General features: G+C 39.2%; 1 protein-coding gene across 11 annotated transcripts in view; it reads left to right on the top strand.

Annotated features, from left to right (window-relative positions):
• The window catches only part of SYNE1 (spectrin repeat containing nuclear envelope protein 1), a 498,327-nt gene extending 476,914 nt beyond the window's left edge, over positions 1-21,413 (top strand). For 7 of the 11 annotated variants that reach the window (XM_075064060.1, XM_075064059.1, XM_075064058.1 and 4 more), the window contains 12 exons: positions 877-1,068; positions 1,939-2,272; positions 3,165-3,233; positions 4,428-4,570; positions 6,342-6,468; positions 7,704-7,915; positions 9,235-9,435; positions 9,954-10,082; positions 10,669-10,881; positions 12,153-12,245; positions 14,030-14,088; positions 20,299-21,413. In XM_075064060.1, coding sequence (XP_074920161.1) covers positions 877-1,068; positions 1,939-2,272; positions 3,165-3,233; positions 4,428-4,570; positions 6,342-6,468; positions 7,704-7,915; positions 9,235-9,435; positions 9,954-10,082; positions 10,669-10,881; positions 12,153-12,245; positions 14,030-14,088; positions 20,299-20,539 — 2,013 coding nt within the window. In that variant the 3' untranslated portion in view covers positions 20,540-21,413. The remainder of the gene's footprint in view (positions 1-876; positions 1,069-1,938; positions 2,273-3,164; positions 3,234-4,427; positions 4,571-6,341; positions 6,469-7,703; positions 7,916-9,234; positions 9,436-9,953; positions 10,083-10,668; positions 10,882-12,152; positions 12,246-14,029; positions 14,089-20,298) is intronic. The other 4 variants (XM_075064057.1, XM_075064056.1, XM_075064061.1 and 1 more) reach the window with 3 other exon arrangements.
• The last annotated feature ends 2,886 nt before the right edge of the window (positions 21,414-24,299 follow it).

Below are 24,299 nucleotides of genomic sequence, written 5' to 3'. Positions count from 1 at the left end.
GCTTCCACATCCATAGTGGCCAGGATGGTGTTTTCTGGAAGATCACCGATGGATTGTAGTTTCCTCAGGAAGTTAGTGGTGTCTCGAAGATAGCTGGGAGTGCTGGTAGCATAGGGCCTGAGGAGAGAGTCCACATAGCCAGACAATCCTGCTATTAAGGTGCCAATGTTTGAGATGATGGGGCATCCAAGATTTCCAGGTTTATGGATCTTGGGTAGCGAATAGAATAAACCTGGTCAGGGTTCTAGGCATGTATCTGTACAGATCTGTTCCTGTGCTTTCTCAGGGAGTTTTTTGAGCGGATAGTGTAGTTTCTTTTGGTAATCATCAGTGCTCTGATTTTTCCTCTCTCAATAACCTTGTCATTGGAAATGATTTTGTGTGTGTTTAAGGCTGAGGGCATAACTGCCCTGCCTTGTTTGTGCACGGTTTCTGCTCTACCACAATGTGACTCATTATTTGCTGAGCGCTCTGGAACATCTGCAGTGTAAACGGCACTACATAAAACAGCTTGTTAGTATAGCTTTAGAATCTGCATTCATTCTAACCACCTTATCTATCTAAGCCTTTCAAAACTCTCAGGAGTGGCTTGTTCAGAGGACAGTCCTCTTCCCAAATACAGCACGGTAAATCATGAGACTTGCTGGGTAGAACTTTAAGTGCTACCCCATTAGCTTATATGGGAGAGTATGGCAAGGGAATGCTGAGTCACACCATCAAATTTTGCTTACTCTGTGTAATGGTCCTTGTTTGTGTTTTGGTAAATATACCATCTCTGCTACACAGCTCTGTAAGACATAGCATTCTTGGTAACTGAGAGTTGTTTAATGTTGGTTTTAATGATAACATAAAGTCATGACTTTTTATGCTGCACAGGCTTTCCAGCAAGAGATCTCTCTGAACAACAATAAAATTGATCAGATAATTGTCCAGGGTGAGCAGCTGATAGAGAAAAGCGAACCCATAGATGCAGCTGTCATTGAAGAAGAGCTGGATGAGCTCCGGCATTACTGTCAAGAGGTCTTTGGTCGTGTGGAACGCTACCACAAGAAATTGATCCGCCTTCCTGTATGTACCCTCTTTAAATCTTAAAAAAAGGAAATATTATTAATTTACAAATATAATAATGGTGAAAGAGTTTTTTGGGGGGTGTAATATATATGATAAAACACCCCATAATCTTTACTTCTTGTAACTCTGATTCTTCCCTTCCCCCTGCACCACATATTGTGTTATGTCTTATTCAGACTGCAGATGCTTCAGGGCGAAGAACCTATCTCATTTCTATAAAGCATCATGCACACCTATGCATTATAAATCAGAGCTTTATGAATGAGTGTTATGGTGCAGTACTGGAGACATAAAATTCTTCTTGCCCTGCAGAGTGAATTCTATTGAATAGCATTGAGTTCACAGAAATAAAGACACTCCTTCCTTGCAGGGCAGAGGGAACTTTAAGTATCCAGAACTGAATGTACAGCTGGGAAGTGAGAGGGGGTGATTTTGACAATCAAACTGGAAAGCCCACTGAGGGAAAGCAGTGAGAAGCGCTTTTCATAACATGAAAGAATGGATGAGAGCAACAGTCAAGATAAACGCCTTTTATAGTTTCTATAATTTGCTTCCAAAATGTTGCTCTAATTTTGCTGTCTGTGTAGAGATATCTGGAGAAAATTTGGAGACAGTTGCCTTACATGAGACTATACAGATGAGCATTAAGCAGTGAAGATGAATTTATTCTTAGCCTCTCTACTCATTTTATCTTTTTATTTTATATGCATTTTCAAAAAATCAAAGGAGGATGAAAGAAGGATACAAAATGGGAATCCTGTCAGTCTGAATGTTATCCAGTGACATTTTTATCTCATTGACCCATGTAGAAAGGACATTGTTTCCATAGGTTGAATTAATAGTCTCTGTTGTGGTGTTTCCTTGTAGCTGACAGATGATGACCATGACCTCTCTGACAGAGAGATGGATCTGGATGAATCAGCAGATCTCTCTGACATACACTGGCACGACAAATCTGCAGACAGCATTCTCTTCCCACACCCCTCCTCCAACCTCTCACTGTCACTTGCCCAACCGATGAGAAGTGAGCGGTCAGGGCGGGATACTCCTGCAAGTGTAGATTCCATCCCCTTGGAATGGGATCATGACTATGACCTCAGTCGGGACTTGGAGACAGCCGTTTCGAGGGCACTGCACTTAGAGGAGGAAGAAGGACAAGAAGACAAAGATTTCTATCTTAGAGGAGCAGCTAGTATAGCAGGTATTGATTGCTTCTCTTTTATATTGCTCTCAATAAAGGGAAATAAATATTGCATATAGGATCATACTGCTGGGGAGTTCCTAGGAATGGGAAAATATTCCAAAGAGCTTCAGAAGACCTCAAATTGCTATCCTGGAATGGTGCCTTTAGCCTTCTTGACACAATATTACAGGCTTCTGGATGAGTGCAGGCTTGGAATATCACAGAGGCATATTCACTGAATGATACAGAGGGAACTGGCTGTTTTATTGCACTCTGTGTCTGCCAGATGTGACTGGTCTCACCTATAACAGAGCTGGCTAATACAGTCTTTTGACTGGAGGAAATGGTATTGGATGATTGCAAGAAAAATGGAAGGGAGAGAAAATTCCAAGGAAACATCTGACATATTCACCCACTGGACCACATGTTAAAGTCTAAGTGAGTTTTTACTCAGTCGTTACTCAGGCAAGACTCACATTGACATCTTTGGGAAGTTTTACTCAGACTTCAAGACTTGGCCTTTTATGAGTTCGTGAAACCTGTCTGTCTGTATGACAGTGTGCATACTGTGTAACAAATACTAATGAGGACTAATGTGTCTATGTGTTTGAAGCATGTAGACATGGTCCATTTATTGTTAGGGAGGCCTAAATTCAAGATTCTGTTCTGTCTTTAATTGTGATTGTCTTGTGCTTTTCAGTTCCTTGACGCCTTCTAAAAAGAGGCTGACTTACTTAAAGCTATTTTCAGCAGGAATTTTGTGATGCAATTTAACTCTGTTAATTCAAAAGGAAAATGTGCTGGAAATTAGAACTGGTGATCTACTCTCCTTCTGGGAAAGTTGGTTTCCTATTACAATAAGACAACAATTGCTAAGATATCAACTCAGATTGTGCTTGTATTTTTGCAGATGTAGAGATCCCAGAAAGCCCCGAGGCCTATGTAAAACTTACTGAAAATGCACTCAGAAATATCTCTGGTAGGCATCAAAAAAGCCTAAGCATAGCCCGACCCGGATAACCTAACCCATACCTGAAACAGTGTCCTCTTCTCTTAGCTCATCTGCTGTACTTCTCACAGCTCACAAGATAGATATTTTCTCACATGGCAGCACTAGCATGTTAATGCAGAACTTTCCTGCTTCACTACCATTCATAAAGGTCTTGTTTCTTCCATGCACCCAGCAGGAGTGGAAAGAGTTTAAAAAAAGCTGGCTAGGATGCAATACCTTTTAGCTAAATTACTGGCTAACTAGATGTAGCTAATCAGTATTTTACTCAAATTGGTACTATGTCCTTGGTATCCAGACTCCAGTATTGTAGCAGAGGGATTCAGAATAAGAGATTCTTATAACAGGGTCCCAACCCTTGGTTTTCCTCTGGGAAGAGGCTGGTTTCATAAGGGATGCAAGATCATCTGCAGCTGTTTAAAAAAATGTTGTTTTTGAACATCTCCTCCTACCTAAACCAGTGGAGATCAGGCATATTCCAGAAGTGACTTAATCTCTAGGAAGAAATCACAAGCTTGCCATGTTTTAGAAGGATTGCCTGCTGGACCTGGTGAATGTAACTTTAACAGCATCGCTTGGTATTTACATACTGCTTTTCATGTTCAAAAGTATAGAAATAGAATCATTAAGGTATACCAAAATTCCACTCTATTAGCTTCAGGGGAAATGCCACAATGTCTACTGCTAAAAGAAGTGAGAGAAAAAAATAAACTTTAAAATAAAAACTGAGGAGAGGGAAACAAATACTTAGTCCTGAGTTATTGCCGGGTCTGAAAAGAAGCGATGTCACAGAAAATGTCACTGTGAGAGGCTAGTATAAAGGCCACTGAGAATTTAGTCTTCCAGGGGGATCAAGAATTATTTTGGGGAAAGAGTCTCTTCAAAGCAAGTTGCAGGCCTGCTTGCACCTATGGAAGCCTTAATACTGTTCTCATGACAAGCCCATTCATCAGTATAACCATCTGTGCTCTGGAAAGTTGCTAACCCACTAACGTGTAATCAGTTACAAATTTGCTTTGTCATTTCCCAACACACGTGCTATTGCAGCCACCTTTTCCATGCTGTCTAACCTGGTTAGTAATTCTTATGTTTTTCCTTGGATATAAGGCAAAGGCTTTGAAAAATCTCAAATCAGTAGTCACGTCTTTTGTAATTTTGCCACAGGAGAACCAGGTGCCTTGGAAACACACATCCGTCAGCTGGACAAGGCCTTAGATACTAGTCGTTTCCAAATACAGCAAACAGAAAACATCATTCGCAGCAAAACACCCACAGGACCGGAACTAGATTCTAGTTACAAAGGATATGTGAGTACAAGGTGTATTGCCACCTAGTGACTGAATTTAAAATAACATTACTCCTCATTTTTATGGATACAGACTAACACAGCTACCCGTCTGATACTTAAAATAACAGTCCTTGTGACAGGGCACTATATTTAGAGAACAAGTGCTAATAAATTAACATAGAATAGCTATTGAAAAAATGGCTCTTGCAATAGAACAGATGGTTAGGTATAAAGCTATTACTGCCTCTCAGCTCCATTCTCTCACACAATCTCTACCCTCGATCACACACGGTTATTGTTATTTTGAGGTTATGTAATTATTTGTGAGTTTATAATACCATGAGATTGTAGGAACATAACCCCAGACAATTCATTTTCCAATTAAATTTGTGTCAATATCTCAGAGTAATTTCACATGCACCCATTTATCCCTCTAATGAGATCATTCTTGTTTTTAAAGAAAACTTCCTTACCTCTTAAGATCAGAATTTTATAGACTAATGCCTGAAACTTGTTTTAATGGCACATTATAAACATATTGTATATGGGAATCAGTGATAAAAAGTTTAGTGAGAAAACTTTGTAGAATAAACCTCAACAAACAACATTGTAAGCAGCTAGGTTTAATTTGGTCCTCCCTTTGCGCAGCAGGATGGGCTTGACTTCTCGAGATCCCTTTCAGTCCTCATTTCTATGATTCTATGACATTCAGAATGGAAAAAGATTTTGTGTGTAGATACACCCTAATTTTTCCACTCTTGTGTAACTTTCTTTCACTCCCCAAGTCTCGCAGTATCATCTTCTTTCCAGCTACTAGGGCAGATGTCCCCAAACTGTGGCATGCATCCCTCCTCCCAGGGGCACGCAGAGGAACCTTCAAAAGGGCGTGGCAGGGCCTGGGCCAGCCTCCACAGGGTGCAGGAAGAGAGCGTCATCCAATGCTCCCTGTCCCCAGCTCTGCTCTGGTCCCACCTGCAGCCACATCCCTGCAGCCAGTCCTGCACCTGGCCCTGGCCCTGGCCCCAGCCTCAGTGCAGCTGTGCTCCCAGCCTCGCCCCCAGTCTCAGCTGCTGGCCACAGCTCCATTCACAGATCAGGGTCAAGGCAGGGGGCAGGGCTGGGAGCAGAGCCACACCTGGGCAAGGGCCCAGCTGCTAGCCCCCACCTCAGTCCAGGTCCTGTCTCAGCCTCTGCCCCAGGCCATGGCTCCAGCCTCAGCCTTGGCCCATTACAGTTGTTCGCATTCATTTCTCTCCACCCAGCCTCCATCCCCTGAGCCATGGCCCCGCTCCCAGCCACAGCTTGTGGGGCACGGACAGGGGTAAAAGTGGGTCATAACCCTCAAAAGTTTGGGCACCACTGTCCTAGTCTTAGTGTTTATAGAAAAAATATCACCTGAAGGCATCCATTCTTTGACTCCGGCAATATCCTGATACAGTGGCTCTGAATTATTTCCGTTAGTGGCGTTTGAGCCTCTACTCTGCATTTAATTCCTTAAATCTCACATGTACAGTTCTTTTTTTGTGTGTGGATCAATGCAAAAATGATAAAAATAATATCAAGAGACACAGCATCTCACTGAGATTGTATTGGCCAGGGTATCTAAAGGCTTTTGAGACAGAAAGATACTCTCACAATTGGCAGATCATTAAAACAATAGACTGCTTCCCATTCTGTCATGTCAAGACCCATTTTCAAAATGTTTTTGAAAATTGCTTTGTGATTAGCCTTATACCTCTAGAGTTATTCTACCATGGCATAGATTAATGAGAACTATTTTTTTTAAACAGATGAAGCTACTGGGTGAGTGCAGTGGCAGCATAGACTCAGTAAAAAGGCTTGGTTACAAACTGAAAGAGGAAGAGGAGAAGCTCTCTGGATTTATAAACCTGAACAGTACTGAAACACAAACAGCTGGTACGTAGTGTTGAATCCTTCCATAGGAAACGCATGTAAAATGAGCAGTAATATGTATAGTATTGTCAGAGTAAGCACTTGGGATTATGCAGGAAAGTAGGAATTTGCTTCATATTGACCAAGCTTGTGCTACTCCATATGTGTATGTACGTATGATTGTTTCCATTGTCATTTTATTTATGAATCAGTTCTTTATATCGACCAGGCATAAGCATCAAACACGTGCACATTTTAAGTAACTCATCACATTATATCTATCTCTAAGCACTTGAGCAAATCTCTCTAGATTCTGTACATACAAGTTAGATATCTTCTTATAGGGAAAAAAGTGTTTAAAGTTGAGTTTACAAAATACCTTTTGTGCCTATATTAATCACTGATCTAAATTACTTTTACATTTTTAGCAAAGCGAATATTGTAACCTACTCCTCTCTAAGCCACATGAAAAAGGGGTGAATGACTACGGAAAATAGCCGTTATTTATCTCCATGTAACTCCGATGTTTGTCTTATACACTGGCAGTAATTTAAACATATTTATGGAAGGACAAACATTTTTATTGAAAAGGTCCAAGGATGGATGCAGATAGCAATAATTATATGTGGAAATGGCTAGTTAAATATATAAATGGCCATTTGCAAATGCAAAATCCTTATTGTGCACGCAGTCATTCATTATATGAATGAAACAGCTTTATCCACGGGGGTAGGGCTTCAGGAGAGAATTAAGTCACTGCTGAGTTCTAATCCTGGCTGTGGCATGGATTTGCTGTGTAGCTTTGGACAAGCAACTTAGTCTCTTGCCTCAGTGTCCCCAACTGTAAAGTGGGGATAATAATACAATTGCCTACATTGCAGGGCTGTTGTGAAGATTAACTAATGTCTGCAAAGAGCTTTGTAAACGTAAGTGCTATAATATAGGTAGATATAAGTGTGTATGCATATATAGACAGATAGTTTTATTTTCTGACACCCTTGTATATCACACAGTGGGCTAAATATTTAATTGCATAAAGTCATAGAAGTGAGAGTTGAAAAAGACTTATTAGATCATCTGGTCCATCTTTTGCTATGTAAAGCCACACACCCAGTGTCGTCTTAACTTAATGTTGTGTGTGCTAATGTTTTGTTTAGGCTGCTGCATACTGAGTGTTGTATTTAGTGTAAACATGGATGTAATTGTGCATATTATGTATATGCCTGTGTTTTTATTGTATTATGTCTCTGCTTGGGCAGGTGTGATTGATCGCTGGGAGTTAATCCAGGCCCAAGCTCTAAGCAAGGAACTGAGAATGAAACAGAACCTTCAGCAGTGGCAGCAGTTCAACTCTGACCTGAACAACATTTGGGTTTGGTTAGTGGAGACTGAAGAGGAGCTAGAGAAACTCTGTCATCTTGATCTCAGCACTGACATACAAACCATTGAGCTCCGAATTAAAAAATTGAAAGTAAGGTTTTATCTCTGTTTTCTGGCAGTTGCTTCAGTAATGGCCTACTATGCATCCTGTGCATTGCACTCCATTCATGAGATACAGTTGATATTTGGTATTCACTTTCTACATTCCCTGCACAGGAGAATGTGAATAATGACTGGGGTGAGGAACTTGAAAAATGGTTAGAGAAATCCATTATTTGCAGAAAAATAAACCACCACAATTTTCCTGAAATTCCAAATCAGTGTTGGAAACCCCTCCATATGCAAGCTACATTTTCAGAATAGCAGAAACCAGCTGAATTCATGAAGCTTAGAAAAGGCCAAGTTAAGTAAATTTAAAATCTATCCTAGCCCAGCTCATGGCAAAACCCAGCCGTTTTTAAAAGAAATGGTATGCTTCTATTTTTCTGTTTGTTACAATCTCTTCTTTCTCTGAGTCCTGACATTGTGCCTTCCTAGCGGTCCTAAGCTTGGTGTGCTCTGCTTCCACTCTACCAACCCAGGTTCAGTTGCTGGATTGAGTGTCTCTTACCCTGGGCAAGAAGGATGTCAGAGCCAATGGGAAGGCAGCATGTTCAGCACTTGGAGTATCGGGGGAGAGGGAGAGTGCTGCTTTCAGCGGCCCCTCTAGTCATTCAGGGGCAGCATTAATGTGTTTTAGATGGAATCCAGTCCAGCTGCCCTCATTGATATGAAAGTCATTGTGATATGGGGCATTATGAGGACATAGGGAAAAGGCTGTAAACTAGGGAGAAAAATGAAATCTTCCATAAGGATCCTCTTTTTCTCCTTTGGAAAAAAGAAAAAAATAATATGGACAGTGGTCTCAAGATGATGAACATAAAAAAGCCAACATAATTTTCAACATAACTGAGAGGCAGAAGCTTTAGTGTTGTCAAGCATTTGTCAGGAGCTACACCACAATTTTTCCCTGTATTTCATATTTGCTCCAACATTTGCATAACTAGGCTGTTTGTTTTATGCCAGGCCTTCTTTGTCTTTCAGACATTTGAAACACAAGCCAGTTCTTCTGATCTTTAAAATGCAGCCATGACACCAGGGTTTTAAATCTTAAAAGTTTAACTGGCGTATATTAAGTTTTATTGCAAACATAAAGTAGTAGACGTTAAAGAGTGAACACATCCAGTATTCCCACAATTGCCACAGATATTTCCTGTCCTAAGTAAAGAGGGAACCTGGTTAGCTAAAATACTCTTGCATTACTGTACAGCAAATAATTGCTCTTTAATGACAATCACTACATTTGATTCTTCTAAAAGTCTGTAGCACGCTTACTGTGTGTGTTTTTAACTCCATTCTCCTATCATCCAGGAGTTGCAGAAAGCTGTTGATAACCGCAAAGCTATTGTCCTGTCCATCAACCTGTGCAGCTCTGAATTCACTCAATCTGATAGTGAAGAAAGCAATAAGCTGCAGGAGCGTCTATCTCAGATGAACATGCGCTGGGACCATGTATGCAGTATGATTGAAGAATGGCGTTGCTCACTGCAGGATGCGCTAATGCAATGTCAGGTCAGTATTGGTGTGTTAAATCTCGTTCCCTTCTTGGACATAATGAGGAATTCTAGAGATGATGGGATTCATTTTAAATGATCAGCTTTTACACACACAATTTACTTCACAGCTTCCTAATCTGAAAACTCAAACCTAATGCTGCCCACATATGCAAACTAAAATTTGTGGAGGCTGGCTCTTGAAAGCTGTGTTCTAAGTCCACGTTCCAGGTATTCTAAACTGAAGTATAGTTAAAAGATATTTCTCCAGATCTATATTCTGTATGCTAGCGTTCACCCCTATGGAAAGCAAATGCAAAGTGTTCTACCAGAGCAGAACAATATTCATGCAGTGGCAGGGGTATCAGCCCCATCAAGTATTTGCAATAATACTGTAATATAGTATACTAATATAGGCTTGTAATACTATAGTAATATAAGAATATAGCCAATCGAATCTATTGTGGGAAATAGCACTGTGGCAGAAAACCTCAGCATGATTCAGGGTTCTCTTAAGCTCTCACATGTCTCTTGTAGGATTTCCATGAAATGAGCCATGGTTTGCTGCTTTGGTTGGAGAACATTGACAGAAGAAAAAATGAGATCTTGCCTATTAATCCAAACCAAGACTTGGACACTCTGCAGGATCATCACAGACTGCTAATGGTAGGATCATAAATGCCTGGAATGTTTAAAGCCTTCAAAAAAAATTGACAAACATAGAGAAGGTAGTTCTTGAGGTTAGTGATTGGTCGGTGAGGTATACAGTATACTTAATCCTGTGATACAAAGAAGGTCAGGGATTCTCTTTAGCATGGGTAGAGGGGGGGTAGTGAAATTGGTGGTTAAAAACATTTGGTTTAATATAGAAAACATCTGTCTAATTACCTTATTGGCTGTTGTTTGTTTGGGGTTGTTACCTTATTGGCTGTTTTTTAGTTTGGGGTTGTTATTTTGGAAAGGCTATTTTTAATTGCAACTTGTTGGGCTCGACAGGAATTCTAAAAGAGTCTACTGCTCGTGATATGAGGTTTAAAAGAAATTGCAAGGCATTTATCATATTTCTTCATTATAACCTGCCAGAATTTTAGGGCTAGTAAAGCTTTTTTTCAGTGTGTTTATAGTGGTGGTCTTGGAAACTGAAGTCATTGCCATCTGTCTGTTTTATTGTTTTTGTGGAAGTTGTAGCATTCTCTTTCACATGTTTCATAATATTTAAATTAAAAAATGTGATTCTTTGGCTTTGCAATAGCAAATCAGACGCGAGTTGCTAGAGTCTCAGCTGAAAGTGGTGTCACTCCAAGATATGTCCTGCCAACTGCTGGTCAATGCTGAAGGCAAGGACTGCCTGGAAGCTAAAGAGAAGGTCCATGTTATTGGAAACAGACTCAAGCTCCTACTGAAGGAGGTCACACATCACATCAAGGACCTAGAGAAAATCTTAGACATCTCAAGCAGTCAACTGGTAAATTGTCCTATTGTATTCTCTCCTGTACCACTCATTGAGGGCTAGTTTTGTAATCACGCTGACCTTTTTCAGATGATCAGCTGTAAAATACACTATTGGCCCTTATTTTGTTGCTTAGGACTGTGATGCCTGTCTAAGTGGTATGAAACCGTTATGAAATCTTCATAATTTGTACTGGCCAATAACTTTCCTGCCTCTGAGACAGCAATTCATAAATTCCAAGGCCAGACAGGACCACTGTGATCATCTAGTCTGACCTCCTGTGTTACATAGGCCAAAGAACATCCCCCCAAAAAATTGCTACAGCAGATCTTTTAGAAGAACATCCTATCTTGCTTTAAAATCACCAGTGATTGAGAATCCTGCGTGACCCTGGGTAATCTGTTCCAGTCATTAAATTACCCTCACTGTTAAAAATTGGCATCTTATTTCCAATCTGAATTTGTCTGGGTTCAGCTTCCAGCCTTGGCTGCCTACTTTGCTGCCATTGATTCAGTCAACTGGCAGAGTACATGAGGTAGCTACTGTAGCTGCAGTATCTGAACCTGTGGCATGTGAGTTATTTCCACAGAGTAAACAGCATCTGCTTTCCTATTGACAGACTAATGAAAAAGCTTGAAATAAATTCTCTAGTTTGCTAACAAAGACCCTATTTGTTTGTGTTTTCTTAGCTTTGGAAGTGTATTCCGTAGCAGCACAAGTTCTCTTGCAGATGAGAGTTGGGAATATTATGCTTGTGTCTTCATTGTACCTGCCCCAGTCAGACAGAAGACTTTAACACTCTCCATTGTTCTCAGTCCCTCCTCTTGTAGACCCCAAAACATGAATTAGTACAAAGTATGAAGAATGTGATCTGTTTTTAATCTGTCTAGTGTCTCTCTCTCTCTCTCTCTCTGCCTCTATCTGTATAAAGTGATGTCTGGGATTCCAATGGGAATTTTCACTGAGTACACAACACCTCTTTACCTTTGAAAAACCAATAAAGAGCTGTCGTTTTCTTGGTACTGCCTTTGCCTTACCTTGGGTAGTTAAATGTTATTTCTGGCAGCATATTTGTTTGCCTGTCTTTCTCTTCAGATCCTAACATGTAATTTATAGTGGTTTAATCCTACAGATTTGCATAAATCTAAACCTCCCTTTGTCATATTTCAAGGATCAGTAGTGCAAAGCACTCTGCTAAAACTAAGGATTTAATTCCCTTTTTCTGAGTGTGGTTTCCTTGGCAGATTACTTACGTTCTTGTAATCTGTTATGATTCTGAACTTTAGGATTTGTCTTCATGGTCCTCAGCTGATGAACTGGACACTTCAGGATCCCTCAGTCCTGTATCTGGAAGAAGCACACCAAGCAGACAGAAAACGGTAATTTCATGCCAGATACCATCTATCACCTCTTAGGCAGGAGCACCAGATATTTACAGTAGCTGGAGCCAGCTGAGAGGTCTACACTGTCTCCCTGATAGGAAAGAAAAGGGCACAAACCAAGAATTCCCTTCAAACAAAGCTGCTTCCCCAACCCTACTGCTACTCTCTCCCTGCATGAAATCAGAATTAGAAAATGCTCTGTATAAAATCTGGGCTCAAAGTGTGGCTGGAGTTTTGTGGTATGGCGCACACTCTCTTGTGTTCTGTTCAAGCGATGGCAGCATCCCAAGGTGTGGTCTTGTCCCAGCACAGTTCCAGCCAATCCCTCTGCTTTCTACCTGGCATCCTCTGCAGAGCTGCTTTGTCAAGAACTTCAATAAAACTTTCTTTTCATGATCGATTAAAACTGTAGCTGGAGCCAGAATTTTATTGAGACTTTGGATGAGAGGCTGCATTGGCAGAAACACTGGAACAGAACCTGATCAATGGCTGTGACGACAGCTCTAATGTTTCATGTTGTCACCACTAGAACACAATACAAGAAATGCAGCACGCCATGCTGCACTCTGCTTCTCCACACTTTGATCCCTGTATGGAACTGGAATTTTTGTCTTTCTTTACAGTTCTTGTGTTTGATTTATTTTAATTATTATTCAGTTTTCCTTCATTCTTAACTATCGATTTTTCATTTGCACTTTTTATAAAACATCTGAGTTCTGTCCTGATGAACTTTGTGGTCTCTTGAAATTGATTTTGCTACATTCACTAGTTTTCTTTAGATCCTAATTTGAGGGTGTAAAGGAATACTGGCTTTTCAAAAGGGTTGAGAACAACATGAAACATCATTTTATTTCTGGAGTCATTAATTTCACATTTTTATTAGCCACTTTTTACAAAAATTACTAGTAAAAGTCATGATACCATAAACTAGAAGATGCCTGCACACTGCAGAAAGTGATAAAGTAATTTACTATAGCAAACTTTGGCTAAAGAATTGGTAGAAATGTGGTATGCCTCATATTAACCTTTTAATTTATTTGTTCATCTCTAATATAATACTGTGGTTTATAAACATTATTTTCTTCATTTTTGTCCATAATGTACAGTGTAAGATGCAAGACTCCTAAGGGCCTCCCTTTTTGCACCTGTAATTTTGGAAACAAAAACTGATGTCTCTTAGAATTCTAACGCCAAGCATATCACCAGTGCTATATCTATAATAATTGCCTACCATCCAGAGACTTTCAGCTAGTTAACCTTCTAAGCAGCATTAATTATGCTAGGAAATAATTTCAAGTGCAGTAATGCACCCACAGTTATTTGGCCCTCAAAATTATGGGTGGAAAGAGGGAAGCCAGACTTTTTAAAGGTGACATTTGGAATATAATTTTTAATGTTCTACAGAACATTAATTCAGCTGCAATTAAATATAAATAACTTAAGTGCATCTCTTTCAATAAGATGAATTAATTAATATCTCATGTAACAAATCACTTGATCTAAAAAATATTTAGCACTTTTTTTTTTTTGGTACAAAGCCTAGTATGATTTTAATTTTAATGATTAAAATATTCTGTCAAATTCCTTTTGTCTGTTCAAAGCATTTTCATATTCTGCTCAAAGCAGAAGAAAAGCCAGTTTCCTTGGTTCATGGGTATTGGTCACTTCATTTGATTTTATGTTTCCTTTGCTGCACTTTTAATTTGATTTCATCAGTAGCTTGTCTTTATTTGCCTGGACTGAACATTCTTCTTTCTTTACCCCCTGTTCATTGCAAACAGCCACGGGGCAAATATAGTGTCTCACAGCCTGGACCCTCTGTCAGCAGTCCACCCAGCAGGTACCTTATTCTCCTGGTTTCCGCACTCTGTTCTAGAATTCCAAGAGGATGATGGAAATTGCCCATGATGTCTATTAAGTGTCTCTCCACACTTAATCTGTCAAAGGGACAGGAATTAACCATTTTAAGTGCAGAGTTCCTTTGTAAGCAGGATTCAGTTATTACAACCAAAATATCTGTAAATAGAAATATCGGGTAATTCTTGGAATATACAGCTTTTGCTTCCCATTAGCATCATTTAAATTTAAATTTTATTTTATTTTATTTGATCACATGGGTATTTGTTTACATTCATAATATTGCTTGTTACATTAAAACCTGATCAGCAGATACACCATGAGGTTCATGGCAAAGACTTTTTATCATCCTCTTTATTTCTAGATATTAAATTAAGGCAGGTATTAGACCAATACAATATTTTAGAATTTGTAAAACCCACAAATCTGAAGAAAACACACTAACATCCTCTTTTTTTTTTTTTTTTTAATTTTTGTTAATATTTTGTTCAGTTTGTGGATTTTCAGTTCTCATCATTCAGAATGAAAAGTCAGAATTTGAGAATTTTCATCCTAAAAATTGGTAGCATCTTTTCTCTCTGCAATCATAGAACTTCTTTGCAGATATTACACACTGACATTAATGTGACACTTGACAAGTGCTTACATCCACTATCACTCTAGGAGCAGCACTGTCCCATTTCTAGATGACCACTAGAGAGCAGACTTGCAGCTGCAGCTTTTTGCTTTCCACCTTGTCTTCAGCAGTCTGTCATCTCTGTGGCTAACAGTGCTTCTGCATTCTCTGTTGTTGGTGTGATGTGTGTCTCCCTTCACTCTTTCACTGATCAGTTCACTTCGCCCTATAGAATAAACAAAAAATGTTTTAAAAAACAAAAAATATATAAACATTGTAAGGTACAGGCCCAGTCCCATTCCAGCATCTAGTGAGTTGCAGCAAAAAATTAAAATTATATTGGGAGGGGGGAAATATATATGGAACTGTAATCAAACTTACACTTTCTTTGTCATCTATATAGTAAAATTGAAATCCATTAAAATAGTTCTTGTTCAAATGCAAGAAATTTTTAGGTTTGAAGCAGGGTCAAAATAGATTTATACAGTGATTGAGCAATGGTCAGGCATTCAAAAAAACTTTGAATGCACTTTGTACTTGATGACCTTTATTCCATAAAGACAAACGTTGCTTTTGCTCAACAAAGGAACAGTGATAAATATTGGGGGGACAAAAACTGCTAGCATTTAGAACTAGTCAATATCCAAATTATTTCCAAGTAATATTTGCAATGTTTTAAATGTGTAAAGGGATTCAGTTCATGACTTTTGTTATACCAGTTCACAATCAAAATCCAAGTGATATATGGTAGGTAGAACATTTAGTCTTCCAATGCTTCCAAGAAAGTAGATTGTATGGTTGAAAAAACAGTAAAATAGCATACAGAATAAGTTATGTATACTTAAACAAGTGACCCCAGTTCTCTGCTGTTCTCTCAAATGGAGAATCAGAGAGAATTTTTCTACCTCCAGTCAGTATAAGGCTTGGCATTCTGTTTCTTATAGAAAGGGGGAAGAGGTGATCGGAAATTTAATCTATGACCATTAACAGCTAAGTATATGTCTTTTATGAACCTATCTGAAAAACAATGTTTAAATCAGGCTTATAAGCATGCATGCACTAGCAACACTGAACTAAAGGAATATATTGTCTGTTCCTCTGATCCCCTTTACATGCACAGCCACACACGCACCCCTTTGAGAAGGCTTCTGTGTTGTAAGGGTGAGCAACTGGCCCAGCGTGCGTCTTAGCAGCGCTTTGCAGCTTTGGGATCAGCCAGCAATCTAACAGTGGCATCTGCGCGCCACCTCTCAGATCAGCTCTCTTCAGCACTGTATATTAACACATCTCATAGCTGTTCAACACAATATTCAATTTGTCATTCAGACAAGCGTGGAATACAAATGAGTTACTACTGAATAGGAAACTTAATCAAATGCGCAAGCCAGACAGGTTGTGGTTGATGTGTAATGTGGTTTTAACTGATAAAGCAGTACAAGCTGTCACTGTGTTCTTTAATATTTTGACATGCCTCTGATCAGAGTACTTTGTGTTTGATCTTGCACTGGATCAGCAAACCCTAATAGACTATAGTGTAAGGGAGAATCAAAGCGAAATTAGAAATTTTTATCTTATAGGATTTTGCAATGGAAAGTTACTTACTTTAAAAATTAGAGGGTCAGTGGGGTTTTATATTAAGCTTGATGACATTTTGCCTTTCAATTATCATAAGAAATAGGTTAACATATTTACTGTATCCTGTTCATTTGTCACGTAACCCATATCTGTTTAGCAAGATATCCTCCCAGATCTCCACGTTTACAGTATGGCATGAATCTGTTTTGCCAGGCAGTACAAGCTGTTGCATGCTGTTTAGGAAAAGCAAATCCCAAAAGTGCATTTTCACCTAGGCAGCTAACATAGCTTTCAGAAAATGCACACCTGGACCTATGCCTGCATGTAGATTTTTTGAAGTGATTTAAAATGTTAAAAAAGACAAAAATAATTGTACAATTTGCATCAGTGTGTTTACATTGTCTTTCTTGGGTAATTTTATTCAAGTTCCGGCGCCACTGATTCAGTCCCCACTTCCTAACACCACCACCCTGCCTCCACCTTGAATCAAATAGCAACTCACCTTTAATTCCTGAACCAAACTAGGCCACAGGATTCTTACAGGCTTCAACTGGATAATAGCAGGCAGCGTAACTGTACTGATTAGACCTGGAGATTTGGGCTCAGATCTCCATGGTTCTGTTCCCAGTTCTGCCACTCACTCTTGACTTTGCGCTTGTCAGTTAAACTGCCTGTTTAGCCACCTGTAAAATGGATATATTAATCTTCTTTACAATGTAAGCTAGCTAACTTTGGGGGAAGGAGGGAGGCAGAGTAGCCAATGTAGAACACACCATAGCAAAGAACAACTAATTGAGGTGCATGCTGAGCAGCAAGGTGAAGATACACAGGAGGTGAAATGAGAATTCCCCCTGCTCATCTGGTAACTGTGCATAATAGTTTAACTTCTGCCTACCAGCTGAGCTTTTCAGAAGAGATGAGTAGAGCTCCAGTTCTCCAGACTTTGCAAACTCCGTAGGTGAGGAACTGGACTGCTTTATGTAGCTTAAGGTCAAGTCATCAGAGTTCTTGCATAGATGACTTGGTTTGACATTAGGAAACATGCATTTGGTCAGATTTGCAGCTGTGCCTTCCACAATATCTAGTCACTAGAATCTATTTAAGGGAGTAAAGAACAATTGTGAAATAGTCTGACTTCAGTCCAAACTGAGCAGCTGTCAGTGTGACAAATGGCAGAGCAGTCTGAAAGAGAAGGCAGGGAATCAATGGGCAAGAGAAACTAACAACGCTTTCCCCCAAAAGTAATATACTGTATAGCATTTGGGCCCAGTCCCCACCCGCTGAAATTGATAGGAAGTTTTCCATTTACTTCAATAGCACAGCAGGTCTTTGGTTTCAGATGTTACCATTTAATCACCCCTTTCCACCCGCATTAAACACTTTGAGCTGCGTATCCAGTTTTCCATCACTATTAATGTGTCCATTATGGTATGAGAAAGTATGATGAACAGCAGTTATGTCGCCAAAGGAATATAGCACTTGAACTTTTTAAAACAGACCCTTTGATGGAGTTTCCTACAGAGCCAAATGTTTCATTATTCACTTCTTGGATCATTCCCATGCAGTATTAGCCCTGCTCTATTACTACTATATTTCAGAGCACTTTTCCAATAACGGCATTAATTCTTCAGAGAATTAACTAGGTTCATCATTGAGAGCCTCCATACGCTTCCCACCACCACCTTTTACTTCGAATGTTTTTATGTTTTTCAAGAAATACAGAAACAAAATTGGTGGTGCATTTCTGCTGCCATAGACTTGGGAAGAGAGGAAAATTACTAGTTGATGAACAAGCCCACTCCTTTGATCTGTCTCTTGGAAATTCCCTGAGACACCCTTTTGGTAGCCCCAGAAAAACTTTCAGGTCACTGGATAACTATTAAAAAAAAGACCCCAGTTTTCACACCATGATCATGAACCCCAGTGACAAGTGGACATTCTGCAAAATGTGGCATCTGTTGATGAGCTGTAAGCAATAGTATTTATGCAAAAAGCCATGTAAGTAGGTAGACTGTGCAGTGAAATGCTTGGAAGGTAATTAAGCACTCCATGTTCCTTTTGTTCCTACCTCAGCCCACTAACTGTGTTGGCATTCTTATACAGTGGAAGGCCTGGTCTAATTGAACTTTAATATGGAATGCTCTGATGCTGTTAAATGTGCCATGTCCTTTCATTGCGTTCTATATAATATATGATCTTACATGATGCAAGAATAAGCAGCTTTCCATTCTGGCTCCAATGCTGTGGATTTAAGCAACGTGTAATCTTTTGTTTTGATCTTGACCTCTTGACCTAATCATCCCAGTAAGTTAATCATTTAGTGGACTCGAATTGTCAGCTCTCCATTAGTCAACTAAACATAACCAAAAGGTGCCTGGCTTCGTTTGAAGTCTTCACCATGGGAAGACATCTGTAGATAAGTGAGCTAGTAACAACAAATGATGTCCTCCAGTAAGATATTAATAATTGGAGAACTAGTTTCTTCGGTGATCCAGAAGGTACAGGAGAGGACATAATTTCATGGCTATGTAACCAAAATTGCCATCAAGACAAAGGTAATTCTGAAAATGGCTTCTCATCTTCCTTTGTGCAGTTTTACATACATCTTCCTACCTCCTTAGTCTCAGTACACCATTGTGTTCTTGCTGAACTGTAATCAAATTGCTTTGAGACTTCCATATCAGATACACACTTAATAATAAAAAGAAATGAAGCAAAATTGAACTAGGCTGCAATATTAGGAGATAGCTTGAGAACCATTAAATTCTTATGCATTTCAGTACTTGCCAAAACACAGTACCTTTCCGTGCCACATAATTCATGTATCTAAATCATTCAGTTTGGGTTTTTTAACCTTCAGGCTTTATCAACCTATCTAACTTGTAAGAAGCCTTTCGGTAGGTCACCCATGTAATAGTTTTCTGACAGGTTAGGTCAAGAGGACAAAATGGGAAAGTCTGTGCAGAGGTGCTGGAACAGTTTTTATGAGGGGGCTACTGAGAACCATTAAACCAAACTGTAAACCCTATATATGAAGAAAACCGCTTCAAGTAAGGGGGTGCAGCAGCACCTCCAGTTCCAGCAGCTCTGGGTTTGTGTCAAAATGGAATTCAAACTCTATCCAGTGCTAGAAAGAACAACTTCCATGTTACAGGGAAATCTAAAAACTTCAGTCAGAATTTTCAAATGTGGATACCTAAAATTAGGCATCTAAATGGATAGCCTTATTTTTGTTTTTCAGAGGTTCTGAGCTCCCACATCTCCCATTGATTAAAAAATTGCTATGGATTTAGGTGCTTACCTTCAGACATACAGGTTAGAAAATGTTGACCTCAAGGCCTACCTCCCCACCAGATACTGAGAGTAGGCTGTGATTGTCATGCTAGTAATAGGTTTTTCGTAGAAAGACAGAAAGGAAATAAGTTTCAAAGAAAGGGTAAGAAGTCCATCCAAGTTCAGGAACTTTAACTTCTGATTCAGTGCAAAATGAAGCTATGCTGTACTCTCTGGACACTGAGATCCCTCTGATCCAACACTGGCATATTATTGCTCTAGTTACATGACTCATCATGATAATTCCTAAAAGGAAATGCAGTTGACATTTTAAGCAATGGAGTTTCCCTTCTAGACTGTGTGCAGATATTGACTAAGTCAGCAGCTGACATGATAGAATATATTTTGTCTTGTCTAGAGAGTACAATCCATTCATTTTTTCACATGGAAAATCTTTTACACAATTAAGTAAGAATGATGGCAGTTGAGCTGCCCATGTGCTATTCTTGTTATGATTGATCAGGTGTTTTCTTTTCCAATCCCACCAGTGCTAAACAGTGACAGTGTCAGAGTAATGGCATATTCACTATAAAGCACCTCTGGCATTTGTTAATTTTAGGATTTGTATTGATTTTAAAGTTAATGCTCCAGGAAGAGTTGTTGTATTCCAGAAAGCAGTGTCCATTTTGAGAAGGCTTCTGTTTATCCTGCATTGATTTCTTTTCTCAGGTCCATAAGAGGTGGCTCAGATTCCTCCCATTCTGAGACACTGGCAGCTCAGCAGCACCCGTCCTTCTTCCTGAGAGTCCTCAGAGCTGCTCTACCACTTCAGCTTCTTCTGCTGCTCTTGATTGGTCTTGCCTGCCTTGTACCAGTGACTGAGGAGGACTACAGCTGTACCCTATCGAATAATTTTGCCCGGTCCTTCCACCCCATGTTAAGATATACTAATGGCCCCCCTCCTTTATGAAGCAGTGGAAATGCTATTAAAGTTGGAGAAGCATGTCAGGAGATGGGCCTGTTTCAAATGTCAGTTAACTCAATGTGGCAGCTTTATCTATCTACTGTAGCCAATGTTCCCATATCATTCTGCTGGCACTAAATAATGTATCCGTATCAAAATGTGTAATGCATTACGTGAATAATATCCTTTCAAAACTCACATCTCTGGCACAAAGAAGGCTATGAAATAAGTGAGGGAATTTTCTTTCTATCCAACATTCTGGATCTTCTGGCCACTTTATATCTGGGTCACTGCCCTGTGCTATGCATAGCCCAAGGACTTTATACTGTCAATAGAACCTTTCCTATGTGCGGCTCTGAATGAGCTATTGGCCGATCTTTGTTAAATATATTAGCAGTATCTAACAGTATTCAAACGAACCAGTGCTAAGGACATTTGAAAGACTTTGTAACATACTTTTTTTAAAGAGCTTGTATGGCAATGTACTATTTTTCCTTAGTTTTTGTTTTGGGCGTGGCATTCTAACCTTTTCTTTGGATGCACAGGCTGTAAATCTGAAAGGCACTTTTTTAAGGTTTAAAAAAATGGATGTAATAAATAAGATCATGGAAGGTTTTATGAGAAAAAATATTGAATATCAAGTATAAAAAGGAACCTATTTATGTATGTACAGTTTGCTAAGCCAAGTTTTGTTTGTAATGATTTCTTTGCATTTATTATAGATACCATACAATATTTTGTCTACGTGCTTTTTAATGACAGTTATAGAAACCTGTAAGTTTAGAATGAGAAATGTATGGTAAAAACAATTATAAGACCATGTATATGCTGCAATTCTCAAAGAAAAAAGTAAAATAAAAAGAAATGCTGTAATAATGAATTGTAGCAGGAATCTGTGGGAATGGGAAGACCTTGCAAAATTGCTGCAGAACAGTATGAGATATGGGAAAGTATACAGTTATAGAATCAGTGATGAATATAAAAAGCTGTTTAATTATGAATTAACATTTGGAAACTCCAGATTTTTCTAATATGTTTCTTATAGTCCATGTTTCCCAAACTGTTAGATTTATGTGTATATATGCTGCCTCCCATACTCCAGTTATTATTACCACCAGTCAACACTGAAGAAGACTGTTTTTTGAGAGTTAAAAACGTTTAAATCTTGATATAGACTGACATTAAGACTCATATTTATGCTTGACCAATAGCTGAAGTATTGTTATGGAAGATACCCAACACACAGGCATAAATAGCAGAAAAACAGAACAAAATGAAAACTCATAAATTTCCCAGAAACATTATAGCAAACTCACTCTCTGAGCAGCAGCAGGCACTTAACATAGCTTATGAGTCATAACTTAACCAAAACAAAATTCTTTTCAAGTTTGAGAAATTGCAGAGTGTTGCCCTAAAGTTATCTCTGGTTTAATAAGTTTTTTCTGTTTTACAAAAAAACCTATTACACATACTGTATATTTTCCTATTAATTTTAGGAACAAATGTTTTCATTTAAAGAGCGAATAGACTGGAGTGTGTAAGCAGAAGGAAAGAAGCCCTGTTTTTGCTGAGCCTGAAGAAAACAAAACTACTTGCATTGTTGATGCTTCTTGGGATTGCCTTTCTGGGTAGCAATGGTTTGAACTGAGACTGATTAGAACTGAGCTATTGAGGCCAGTCAGGAGGTCATTAAAATTATCACCAGTAGGCATCCAAGTTAACGTGTGGCAGTTCATAAAATCTCAGAGCAATTGTTCCAGATTCTTAGGCAGATGTCACTGAATTGAATGTGTTTTTTGAAGGTTTCTTCACAGCCATACAGATTAGAGAGTTTTTAAAAAGAAAAGCTGAGATTATGAAGCATGAGATGGCAATGCAGGCAAGGAAGCCAGCAAATGTTATCTGAAAGCAAGCACACAGCATTAAAGTTTTATCTTCAAGAAGTTCACCAAAGAGGGTGCTAGGAAGAGTACACGGCCTCACCTGTGACTTCCCAGGGATCAGTACATGCTAATGTACATGAATTAAAAATTAGAGGGAGAGAGAGATTATTTAATAAGTCTTATACAGGAGGCAATAGGTAAGAAATTAAGCCTTAAATTATCCATTCAAAACTGAACTTCCTGTCCTTCTACCAGCCTTTCCCATCTGGTTGCAGCTTTGCTATTCTCCCTGTCCTCCAAGTTTGAAAGCTTCTCATCCTTGGCTCCCCTGCTCATTTAGTTTTTTTGCTGCTTACTCCACTGTACCTCTGAATGCTGGGCCACTTGGGCAAGGATGGTGTATGGTGACCATGCAGAAGCCTCTGTCTGTCAAATAGTCTGCGGGAGCTGAGCTTTCCGCTACAGTATGAGAGAAGCTAGCAGGGACAGTGAAGTCTTCCAGGAGTGCCCTCCCACCCCCATTCCACAAGGAGGGGAGAAGTGTCAGTATCTTCAGAGAAACTTCTTGGTTTGCAGTGACTTTTCTCTATGTTTAGGGCATCTCTTGATTGGTTCCTCTGGCCTTTAACTCCCAACCCCTGGGCTATGGGGTTAGGGGGTCATAGATTATGGAGAAAATCAGAAATGTGGGGGGAAGAAGGTGTGAAATGGAGATTGGCCAATCCTGGTTATCATGGAGAGGGAGGGAAGGTGGGAGGAGGACCTATTAGGAAGGCTATAAAGTAGGGCTGCCAAGCAATTAAAAAAATTAATCACAATTAGTCATGCTGTTAAAGAATAATAGAATACTGTTTGTTTAAATATTTTTGGATGTTTTCTACATTTTCAAACAGTTCAATGACAACACAATACAGAGTGTACAGTGCTCACTTTATTTTTTATTACAAATATTTGCACTGTAAAAAACATATTTTTCAATTCCCCCATTACAAGTACTACAGTGAAATCTTTTTATCATGAAAGTTGAATTTACAAATTAGAATTATGTACAAAAAACTGCATTCAAAAATAAAACAGTGTAAAACTTCAGAGCCTACACATTCACTCAGTCCTACTTCTTGTTCAGCCAATCGGCCAGAAGATAATGCTGCCTGCTTCTTGTTTACAATGTCACCCAAAAGTGAGAACAGGCGTTCACATGGCACTGTTGTAGCAGGCATCGCAAGATATTTATGTGCCAGATGTGCTAAAGATTCACGTGTCCCTTCATGCTTCAACCACCATTTCTGAGAACATGCATCCATGCTGATGACAGGTTCTGCTCAATAACGATCCAAAGCAGTGGAGACTGGCACATGTTCGTTTGCTTCATCTGAGTCAGATGCCATCAGCAGAAAGTTGATTTTTTTTATTTATTTTTTTTTTTTTTTGGTGGTTTGGGTTCTGTAGTTTCTGTATCAGAGTGTTGCTCTTTTAAGACTTCTGAAAGCATGTGCCACACCCATCCCTCAGATTTTGGAAGGCACTTCAAATTCTTAAACCTTGAGTCAAGTGCTGTAGCTATCTTTAGAAATCTCACATTGGTACCTTCTTTGCATTTTGTCAAATCTGCAGTGTTCTTAAAACAAACAACATGAGCTGGGTCACCATCTGAGACTGCTATAATATGAACTATATGGCAGAATGCGGGTAAAACAGAGCAGGAGACATACAATTCTCCCCCAAAGAGTTCAGTCACAAACCTAATTAATACATTTTTTTTTTAAACAAGTGTTGTCAGCATGTCCTCTGGAATGGTGACCAAAGCTTGAAGGGGTATAAGAATGTTTAGCATATCTGGCTAATATACCTTGCAATGCTGACTACAAAAGTGTGAATGCTGG

This window comes from Chelonoidis abingdonii, chromosome 3 (genome assembly GCF_003597395.2).
Source record: "Chelonoidis abingdonii isolate Lonesome George chromosome 3, CheloAbing_2.0, whole genome shotgun sequence".
NCBI classification, from domain to species: domain Eukaryota; kingdom Metazoa; phylum Chordata; order Testudines; family Testudinidae; genus Chelonoidis; species Chelonoidis abingdonii.
This window is presented reverse-complemented; position numbering and strand designations above follow the sequence as displayed.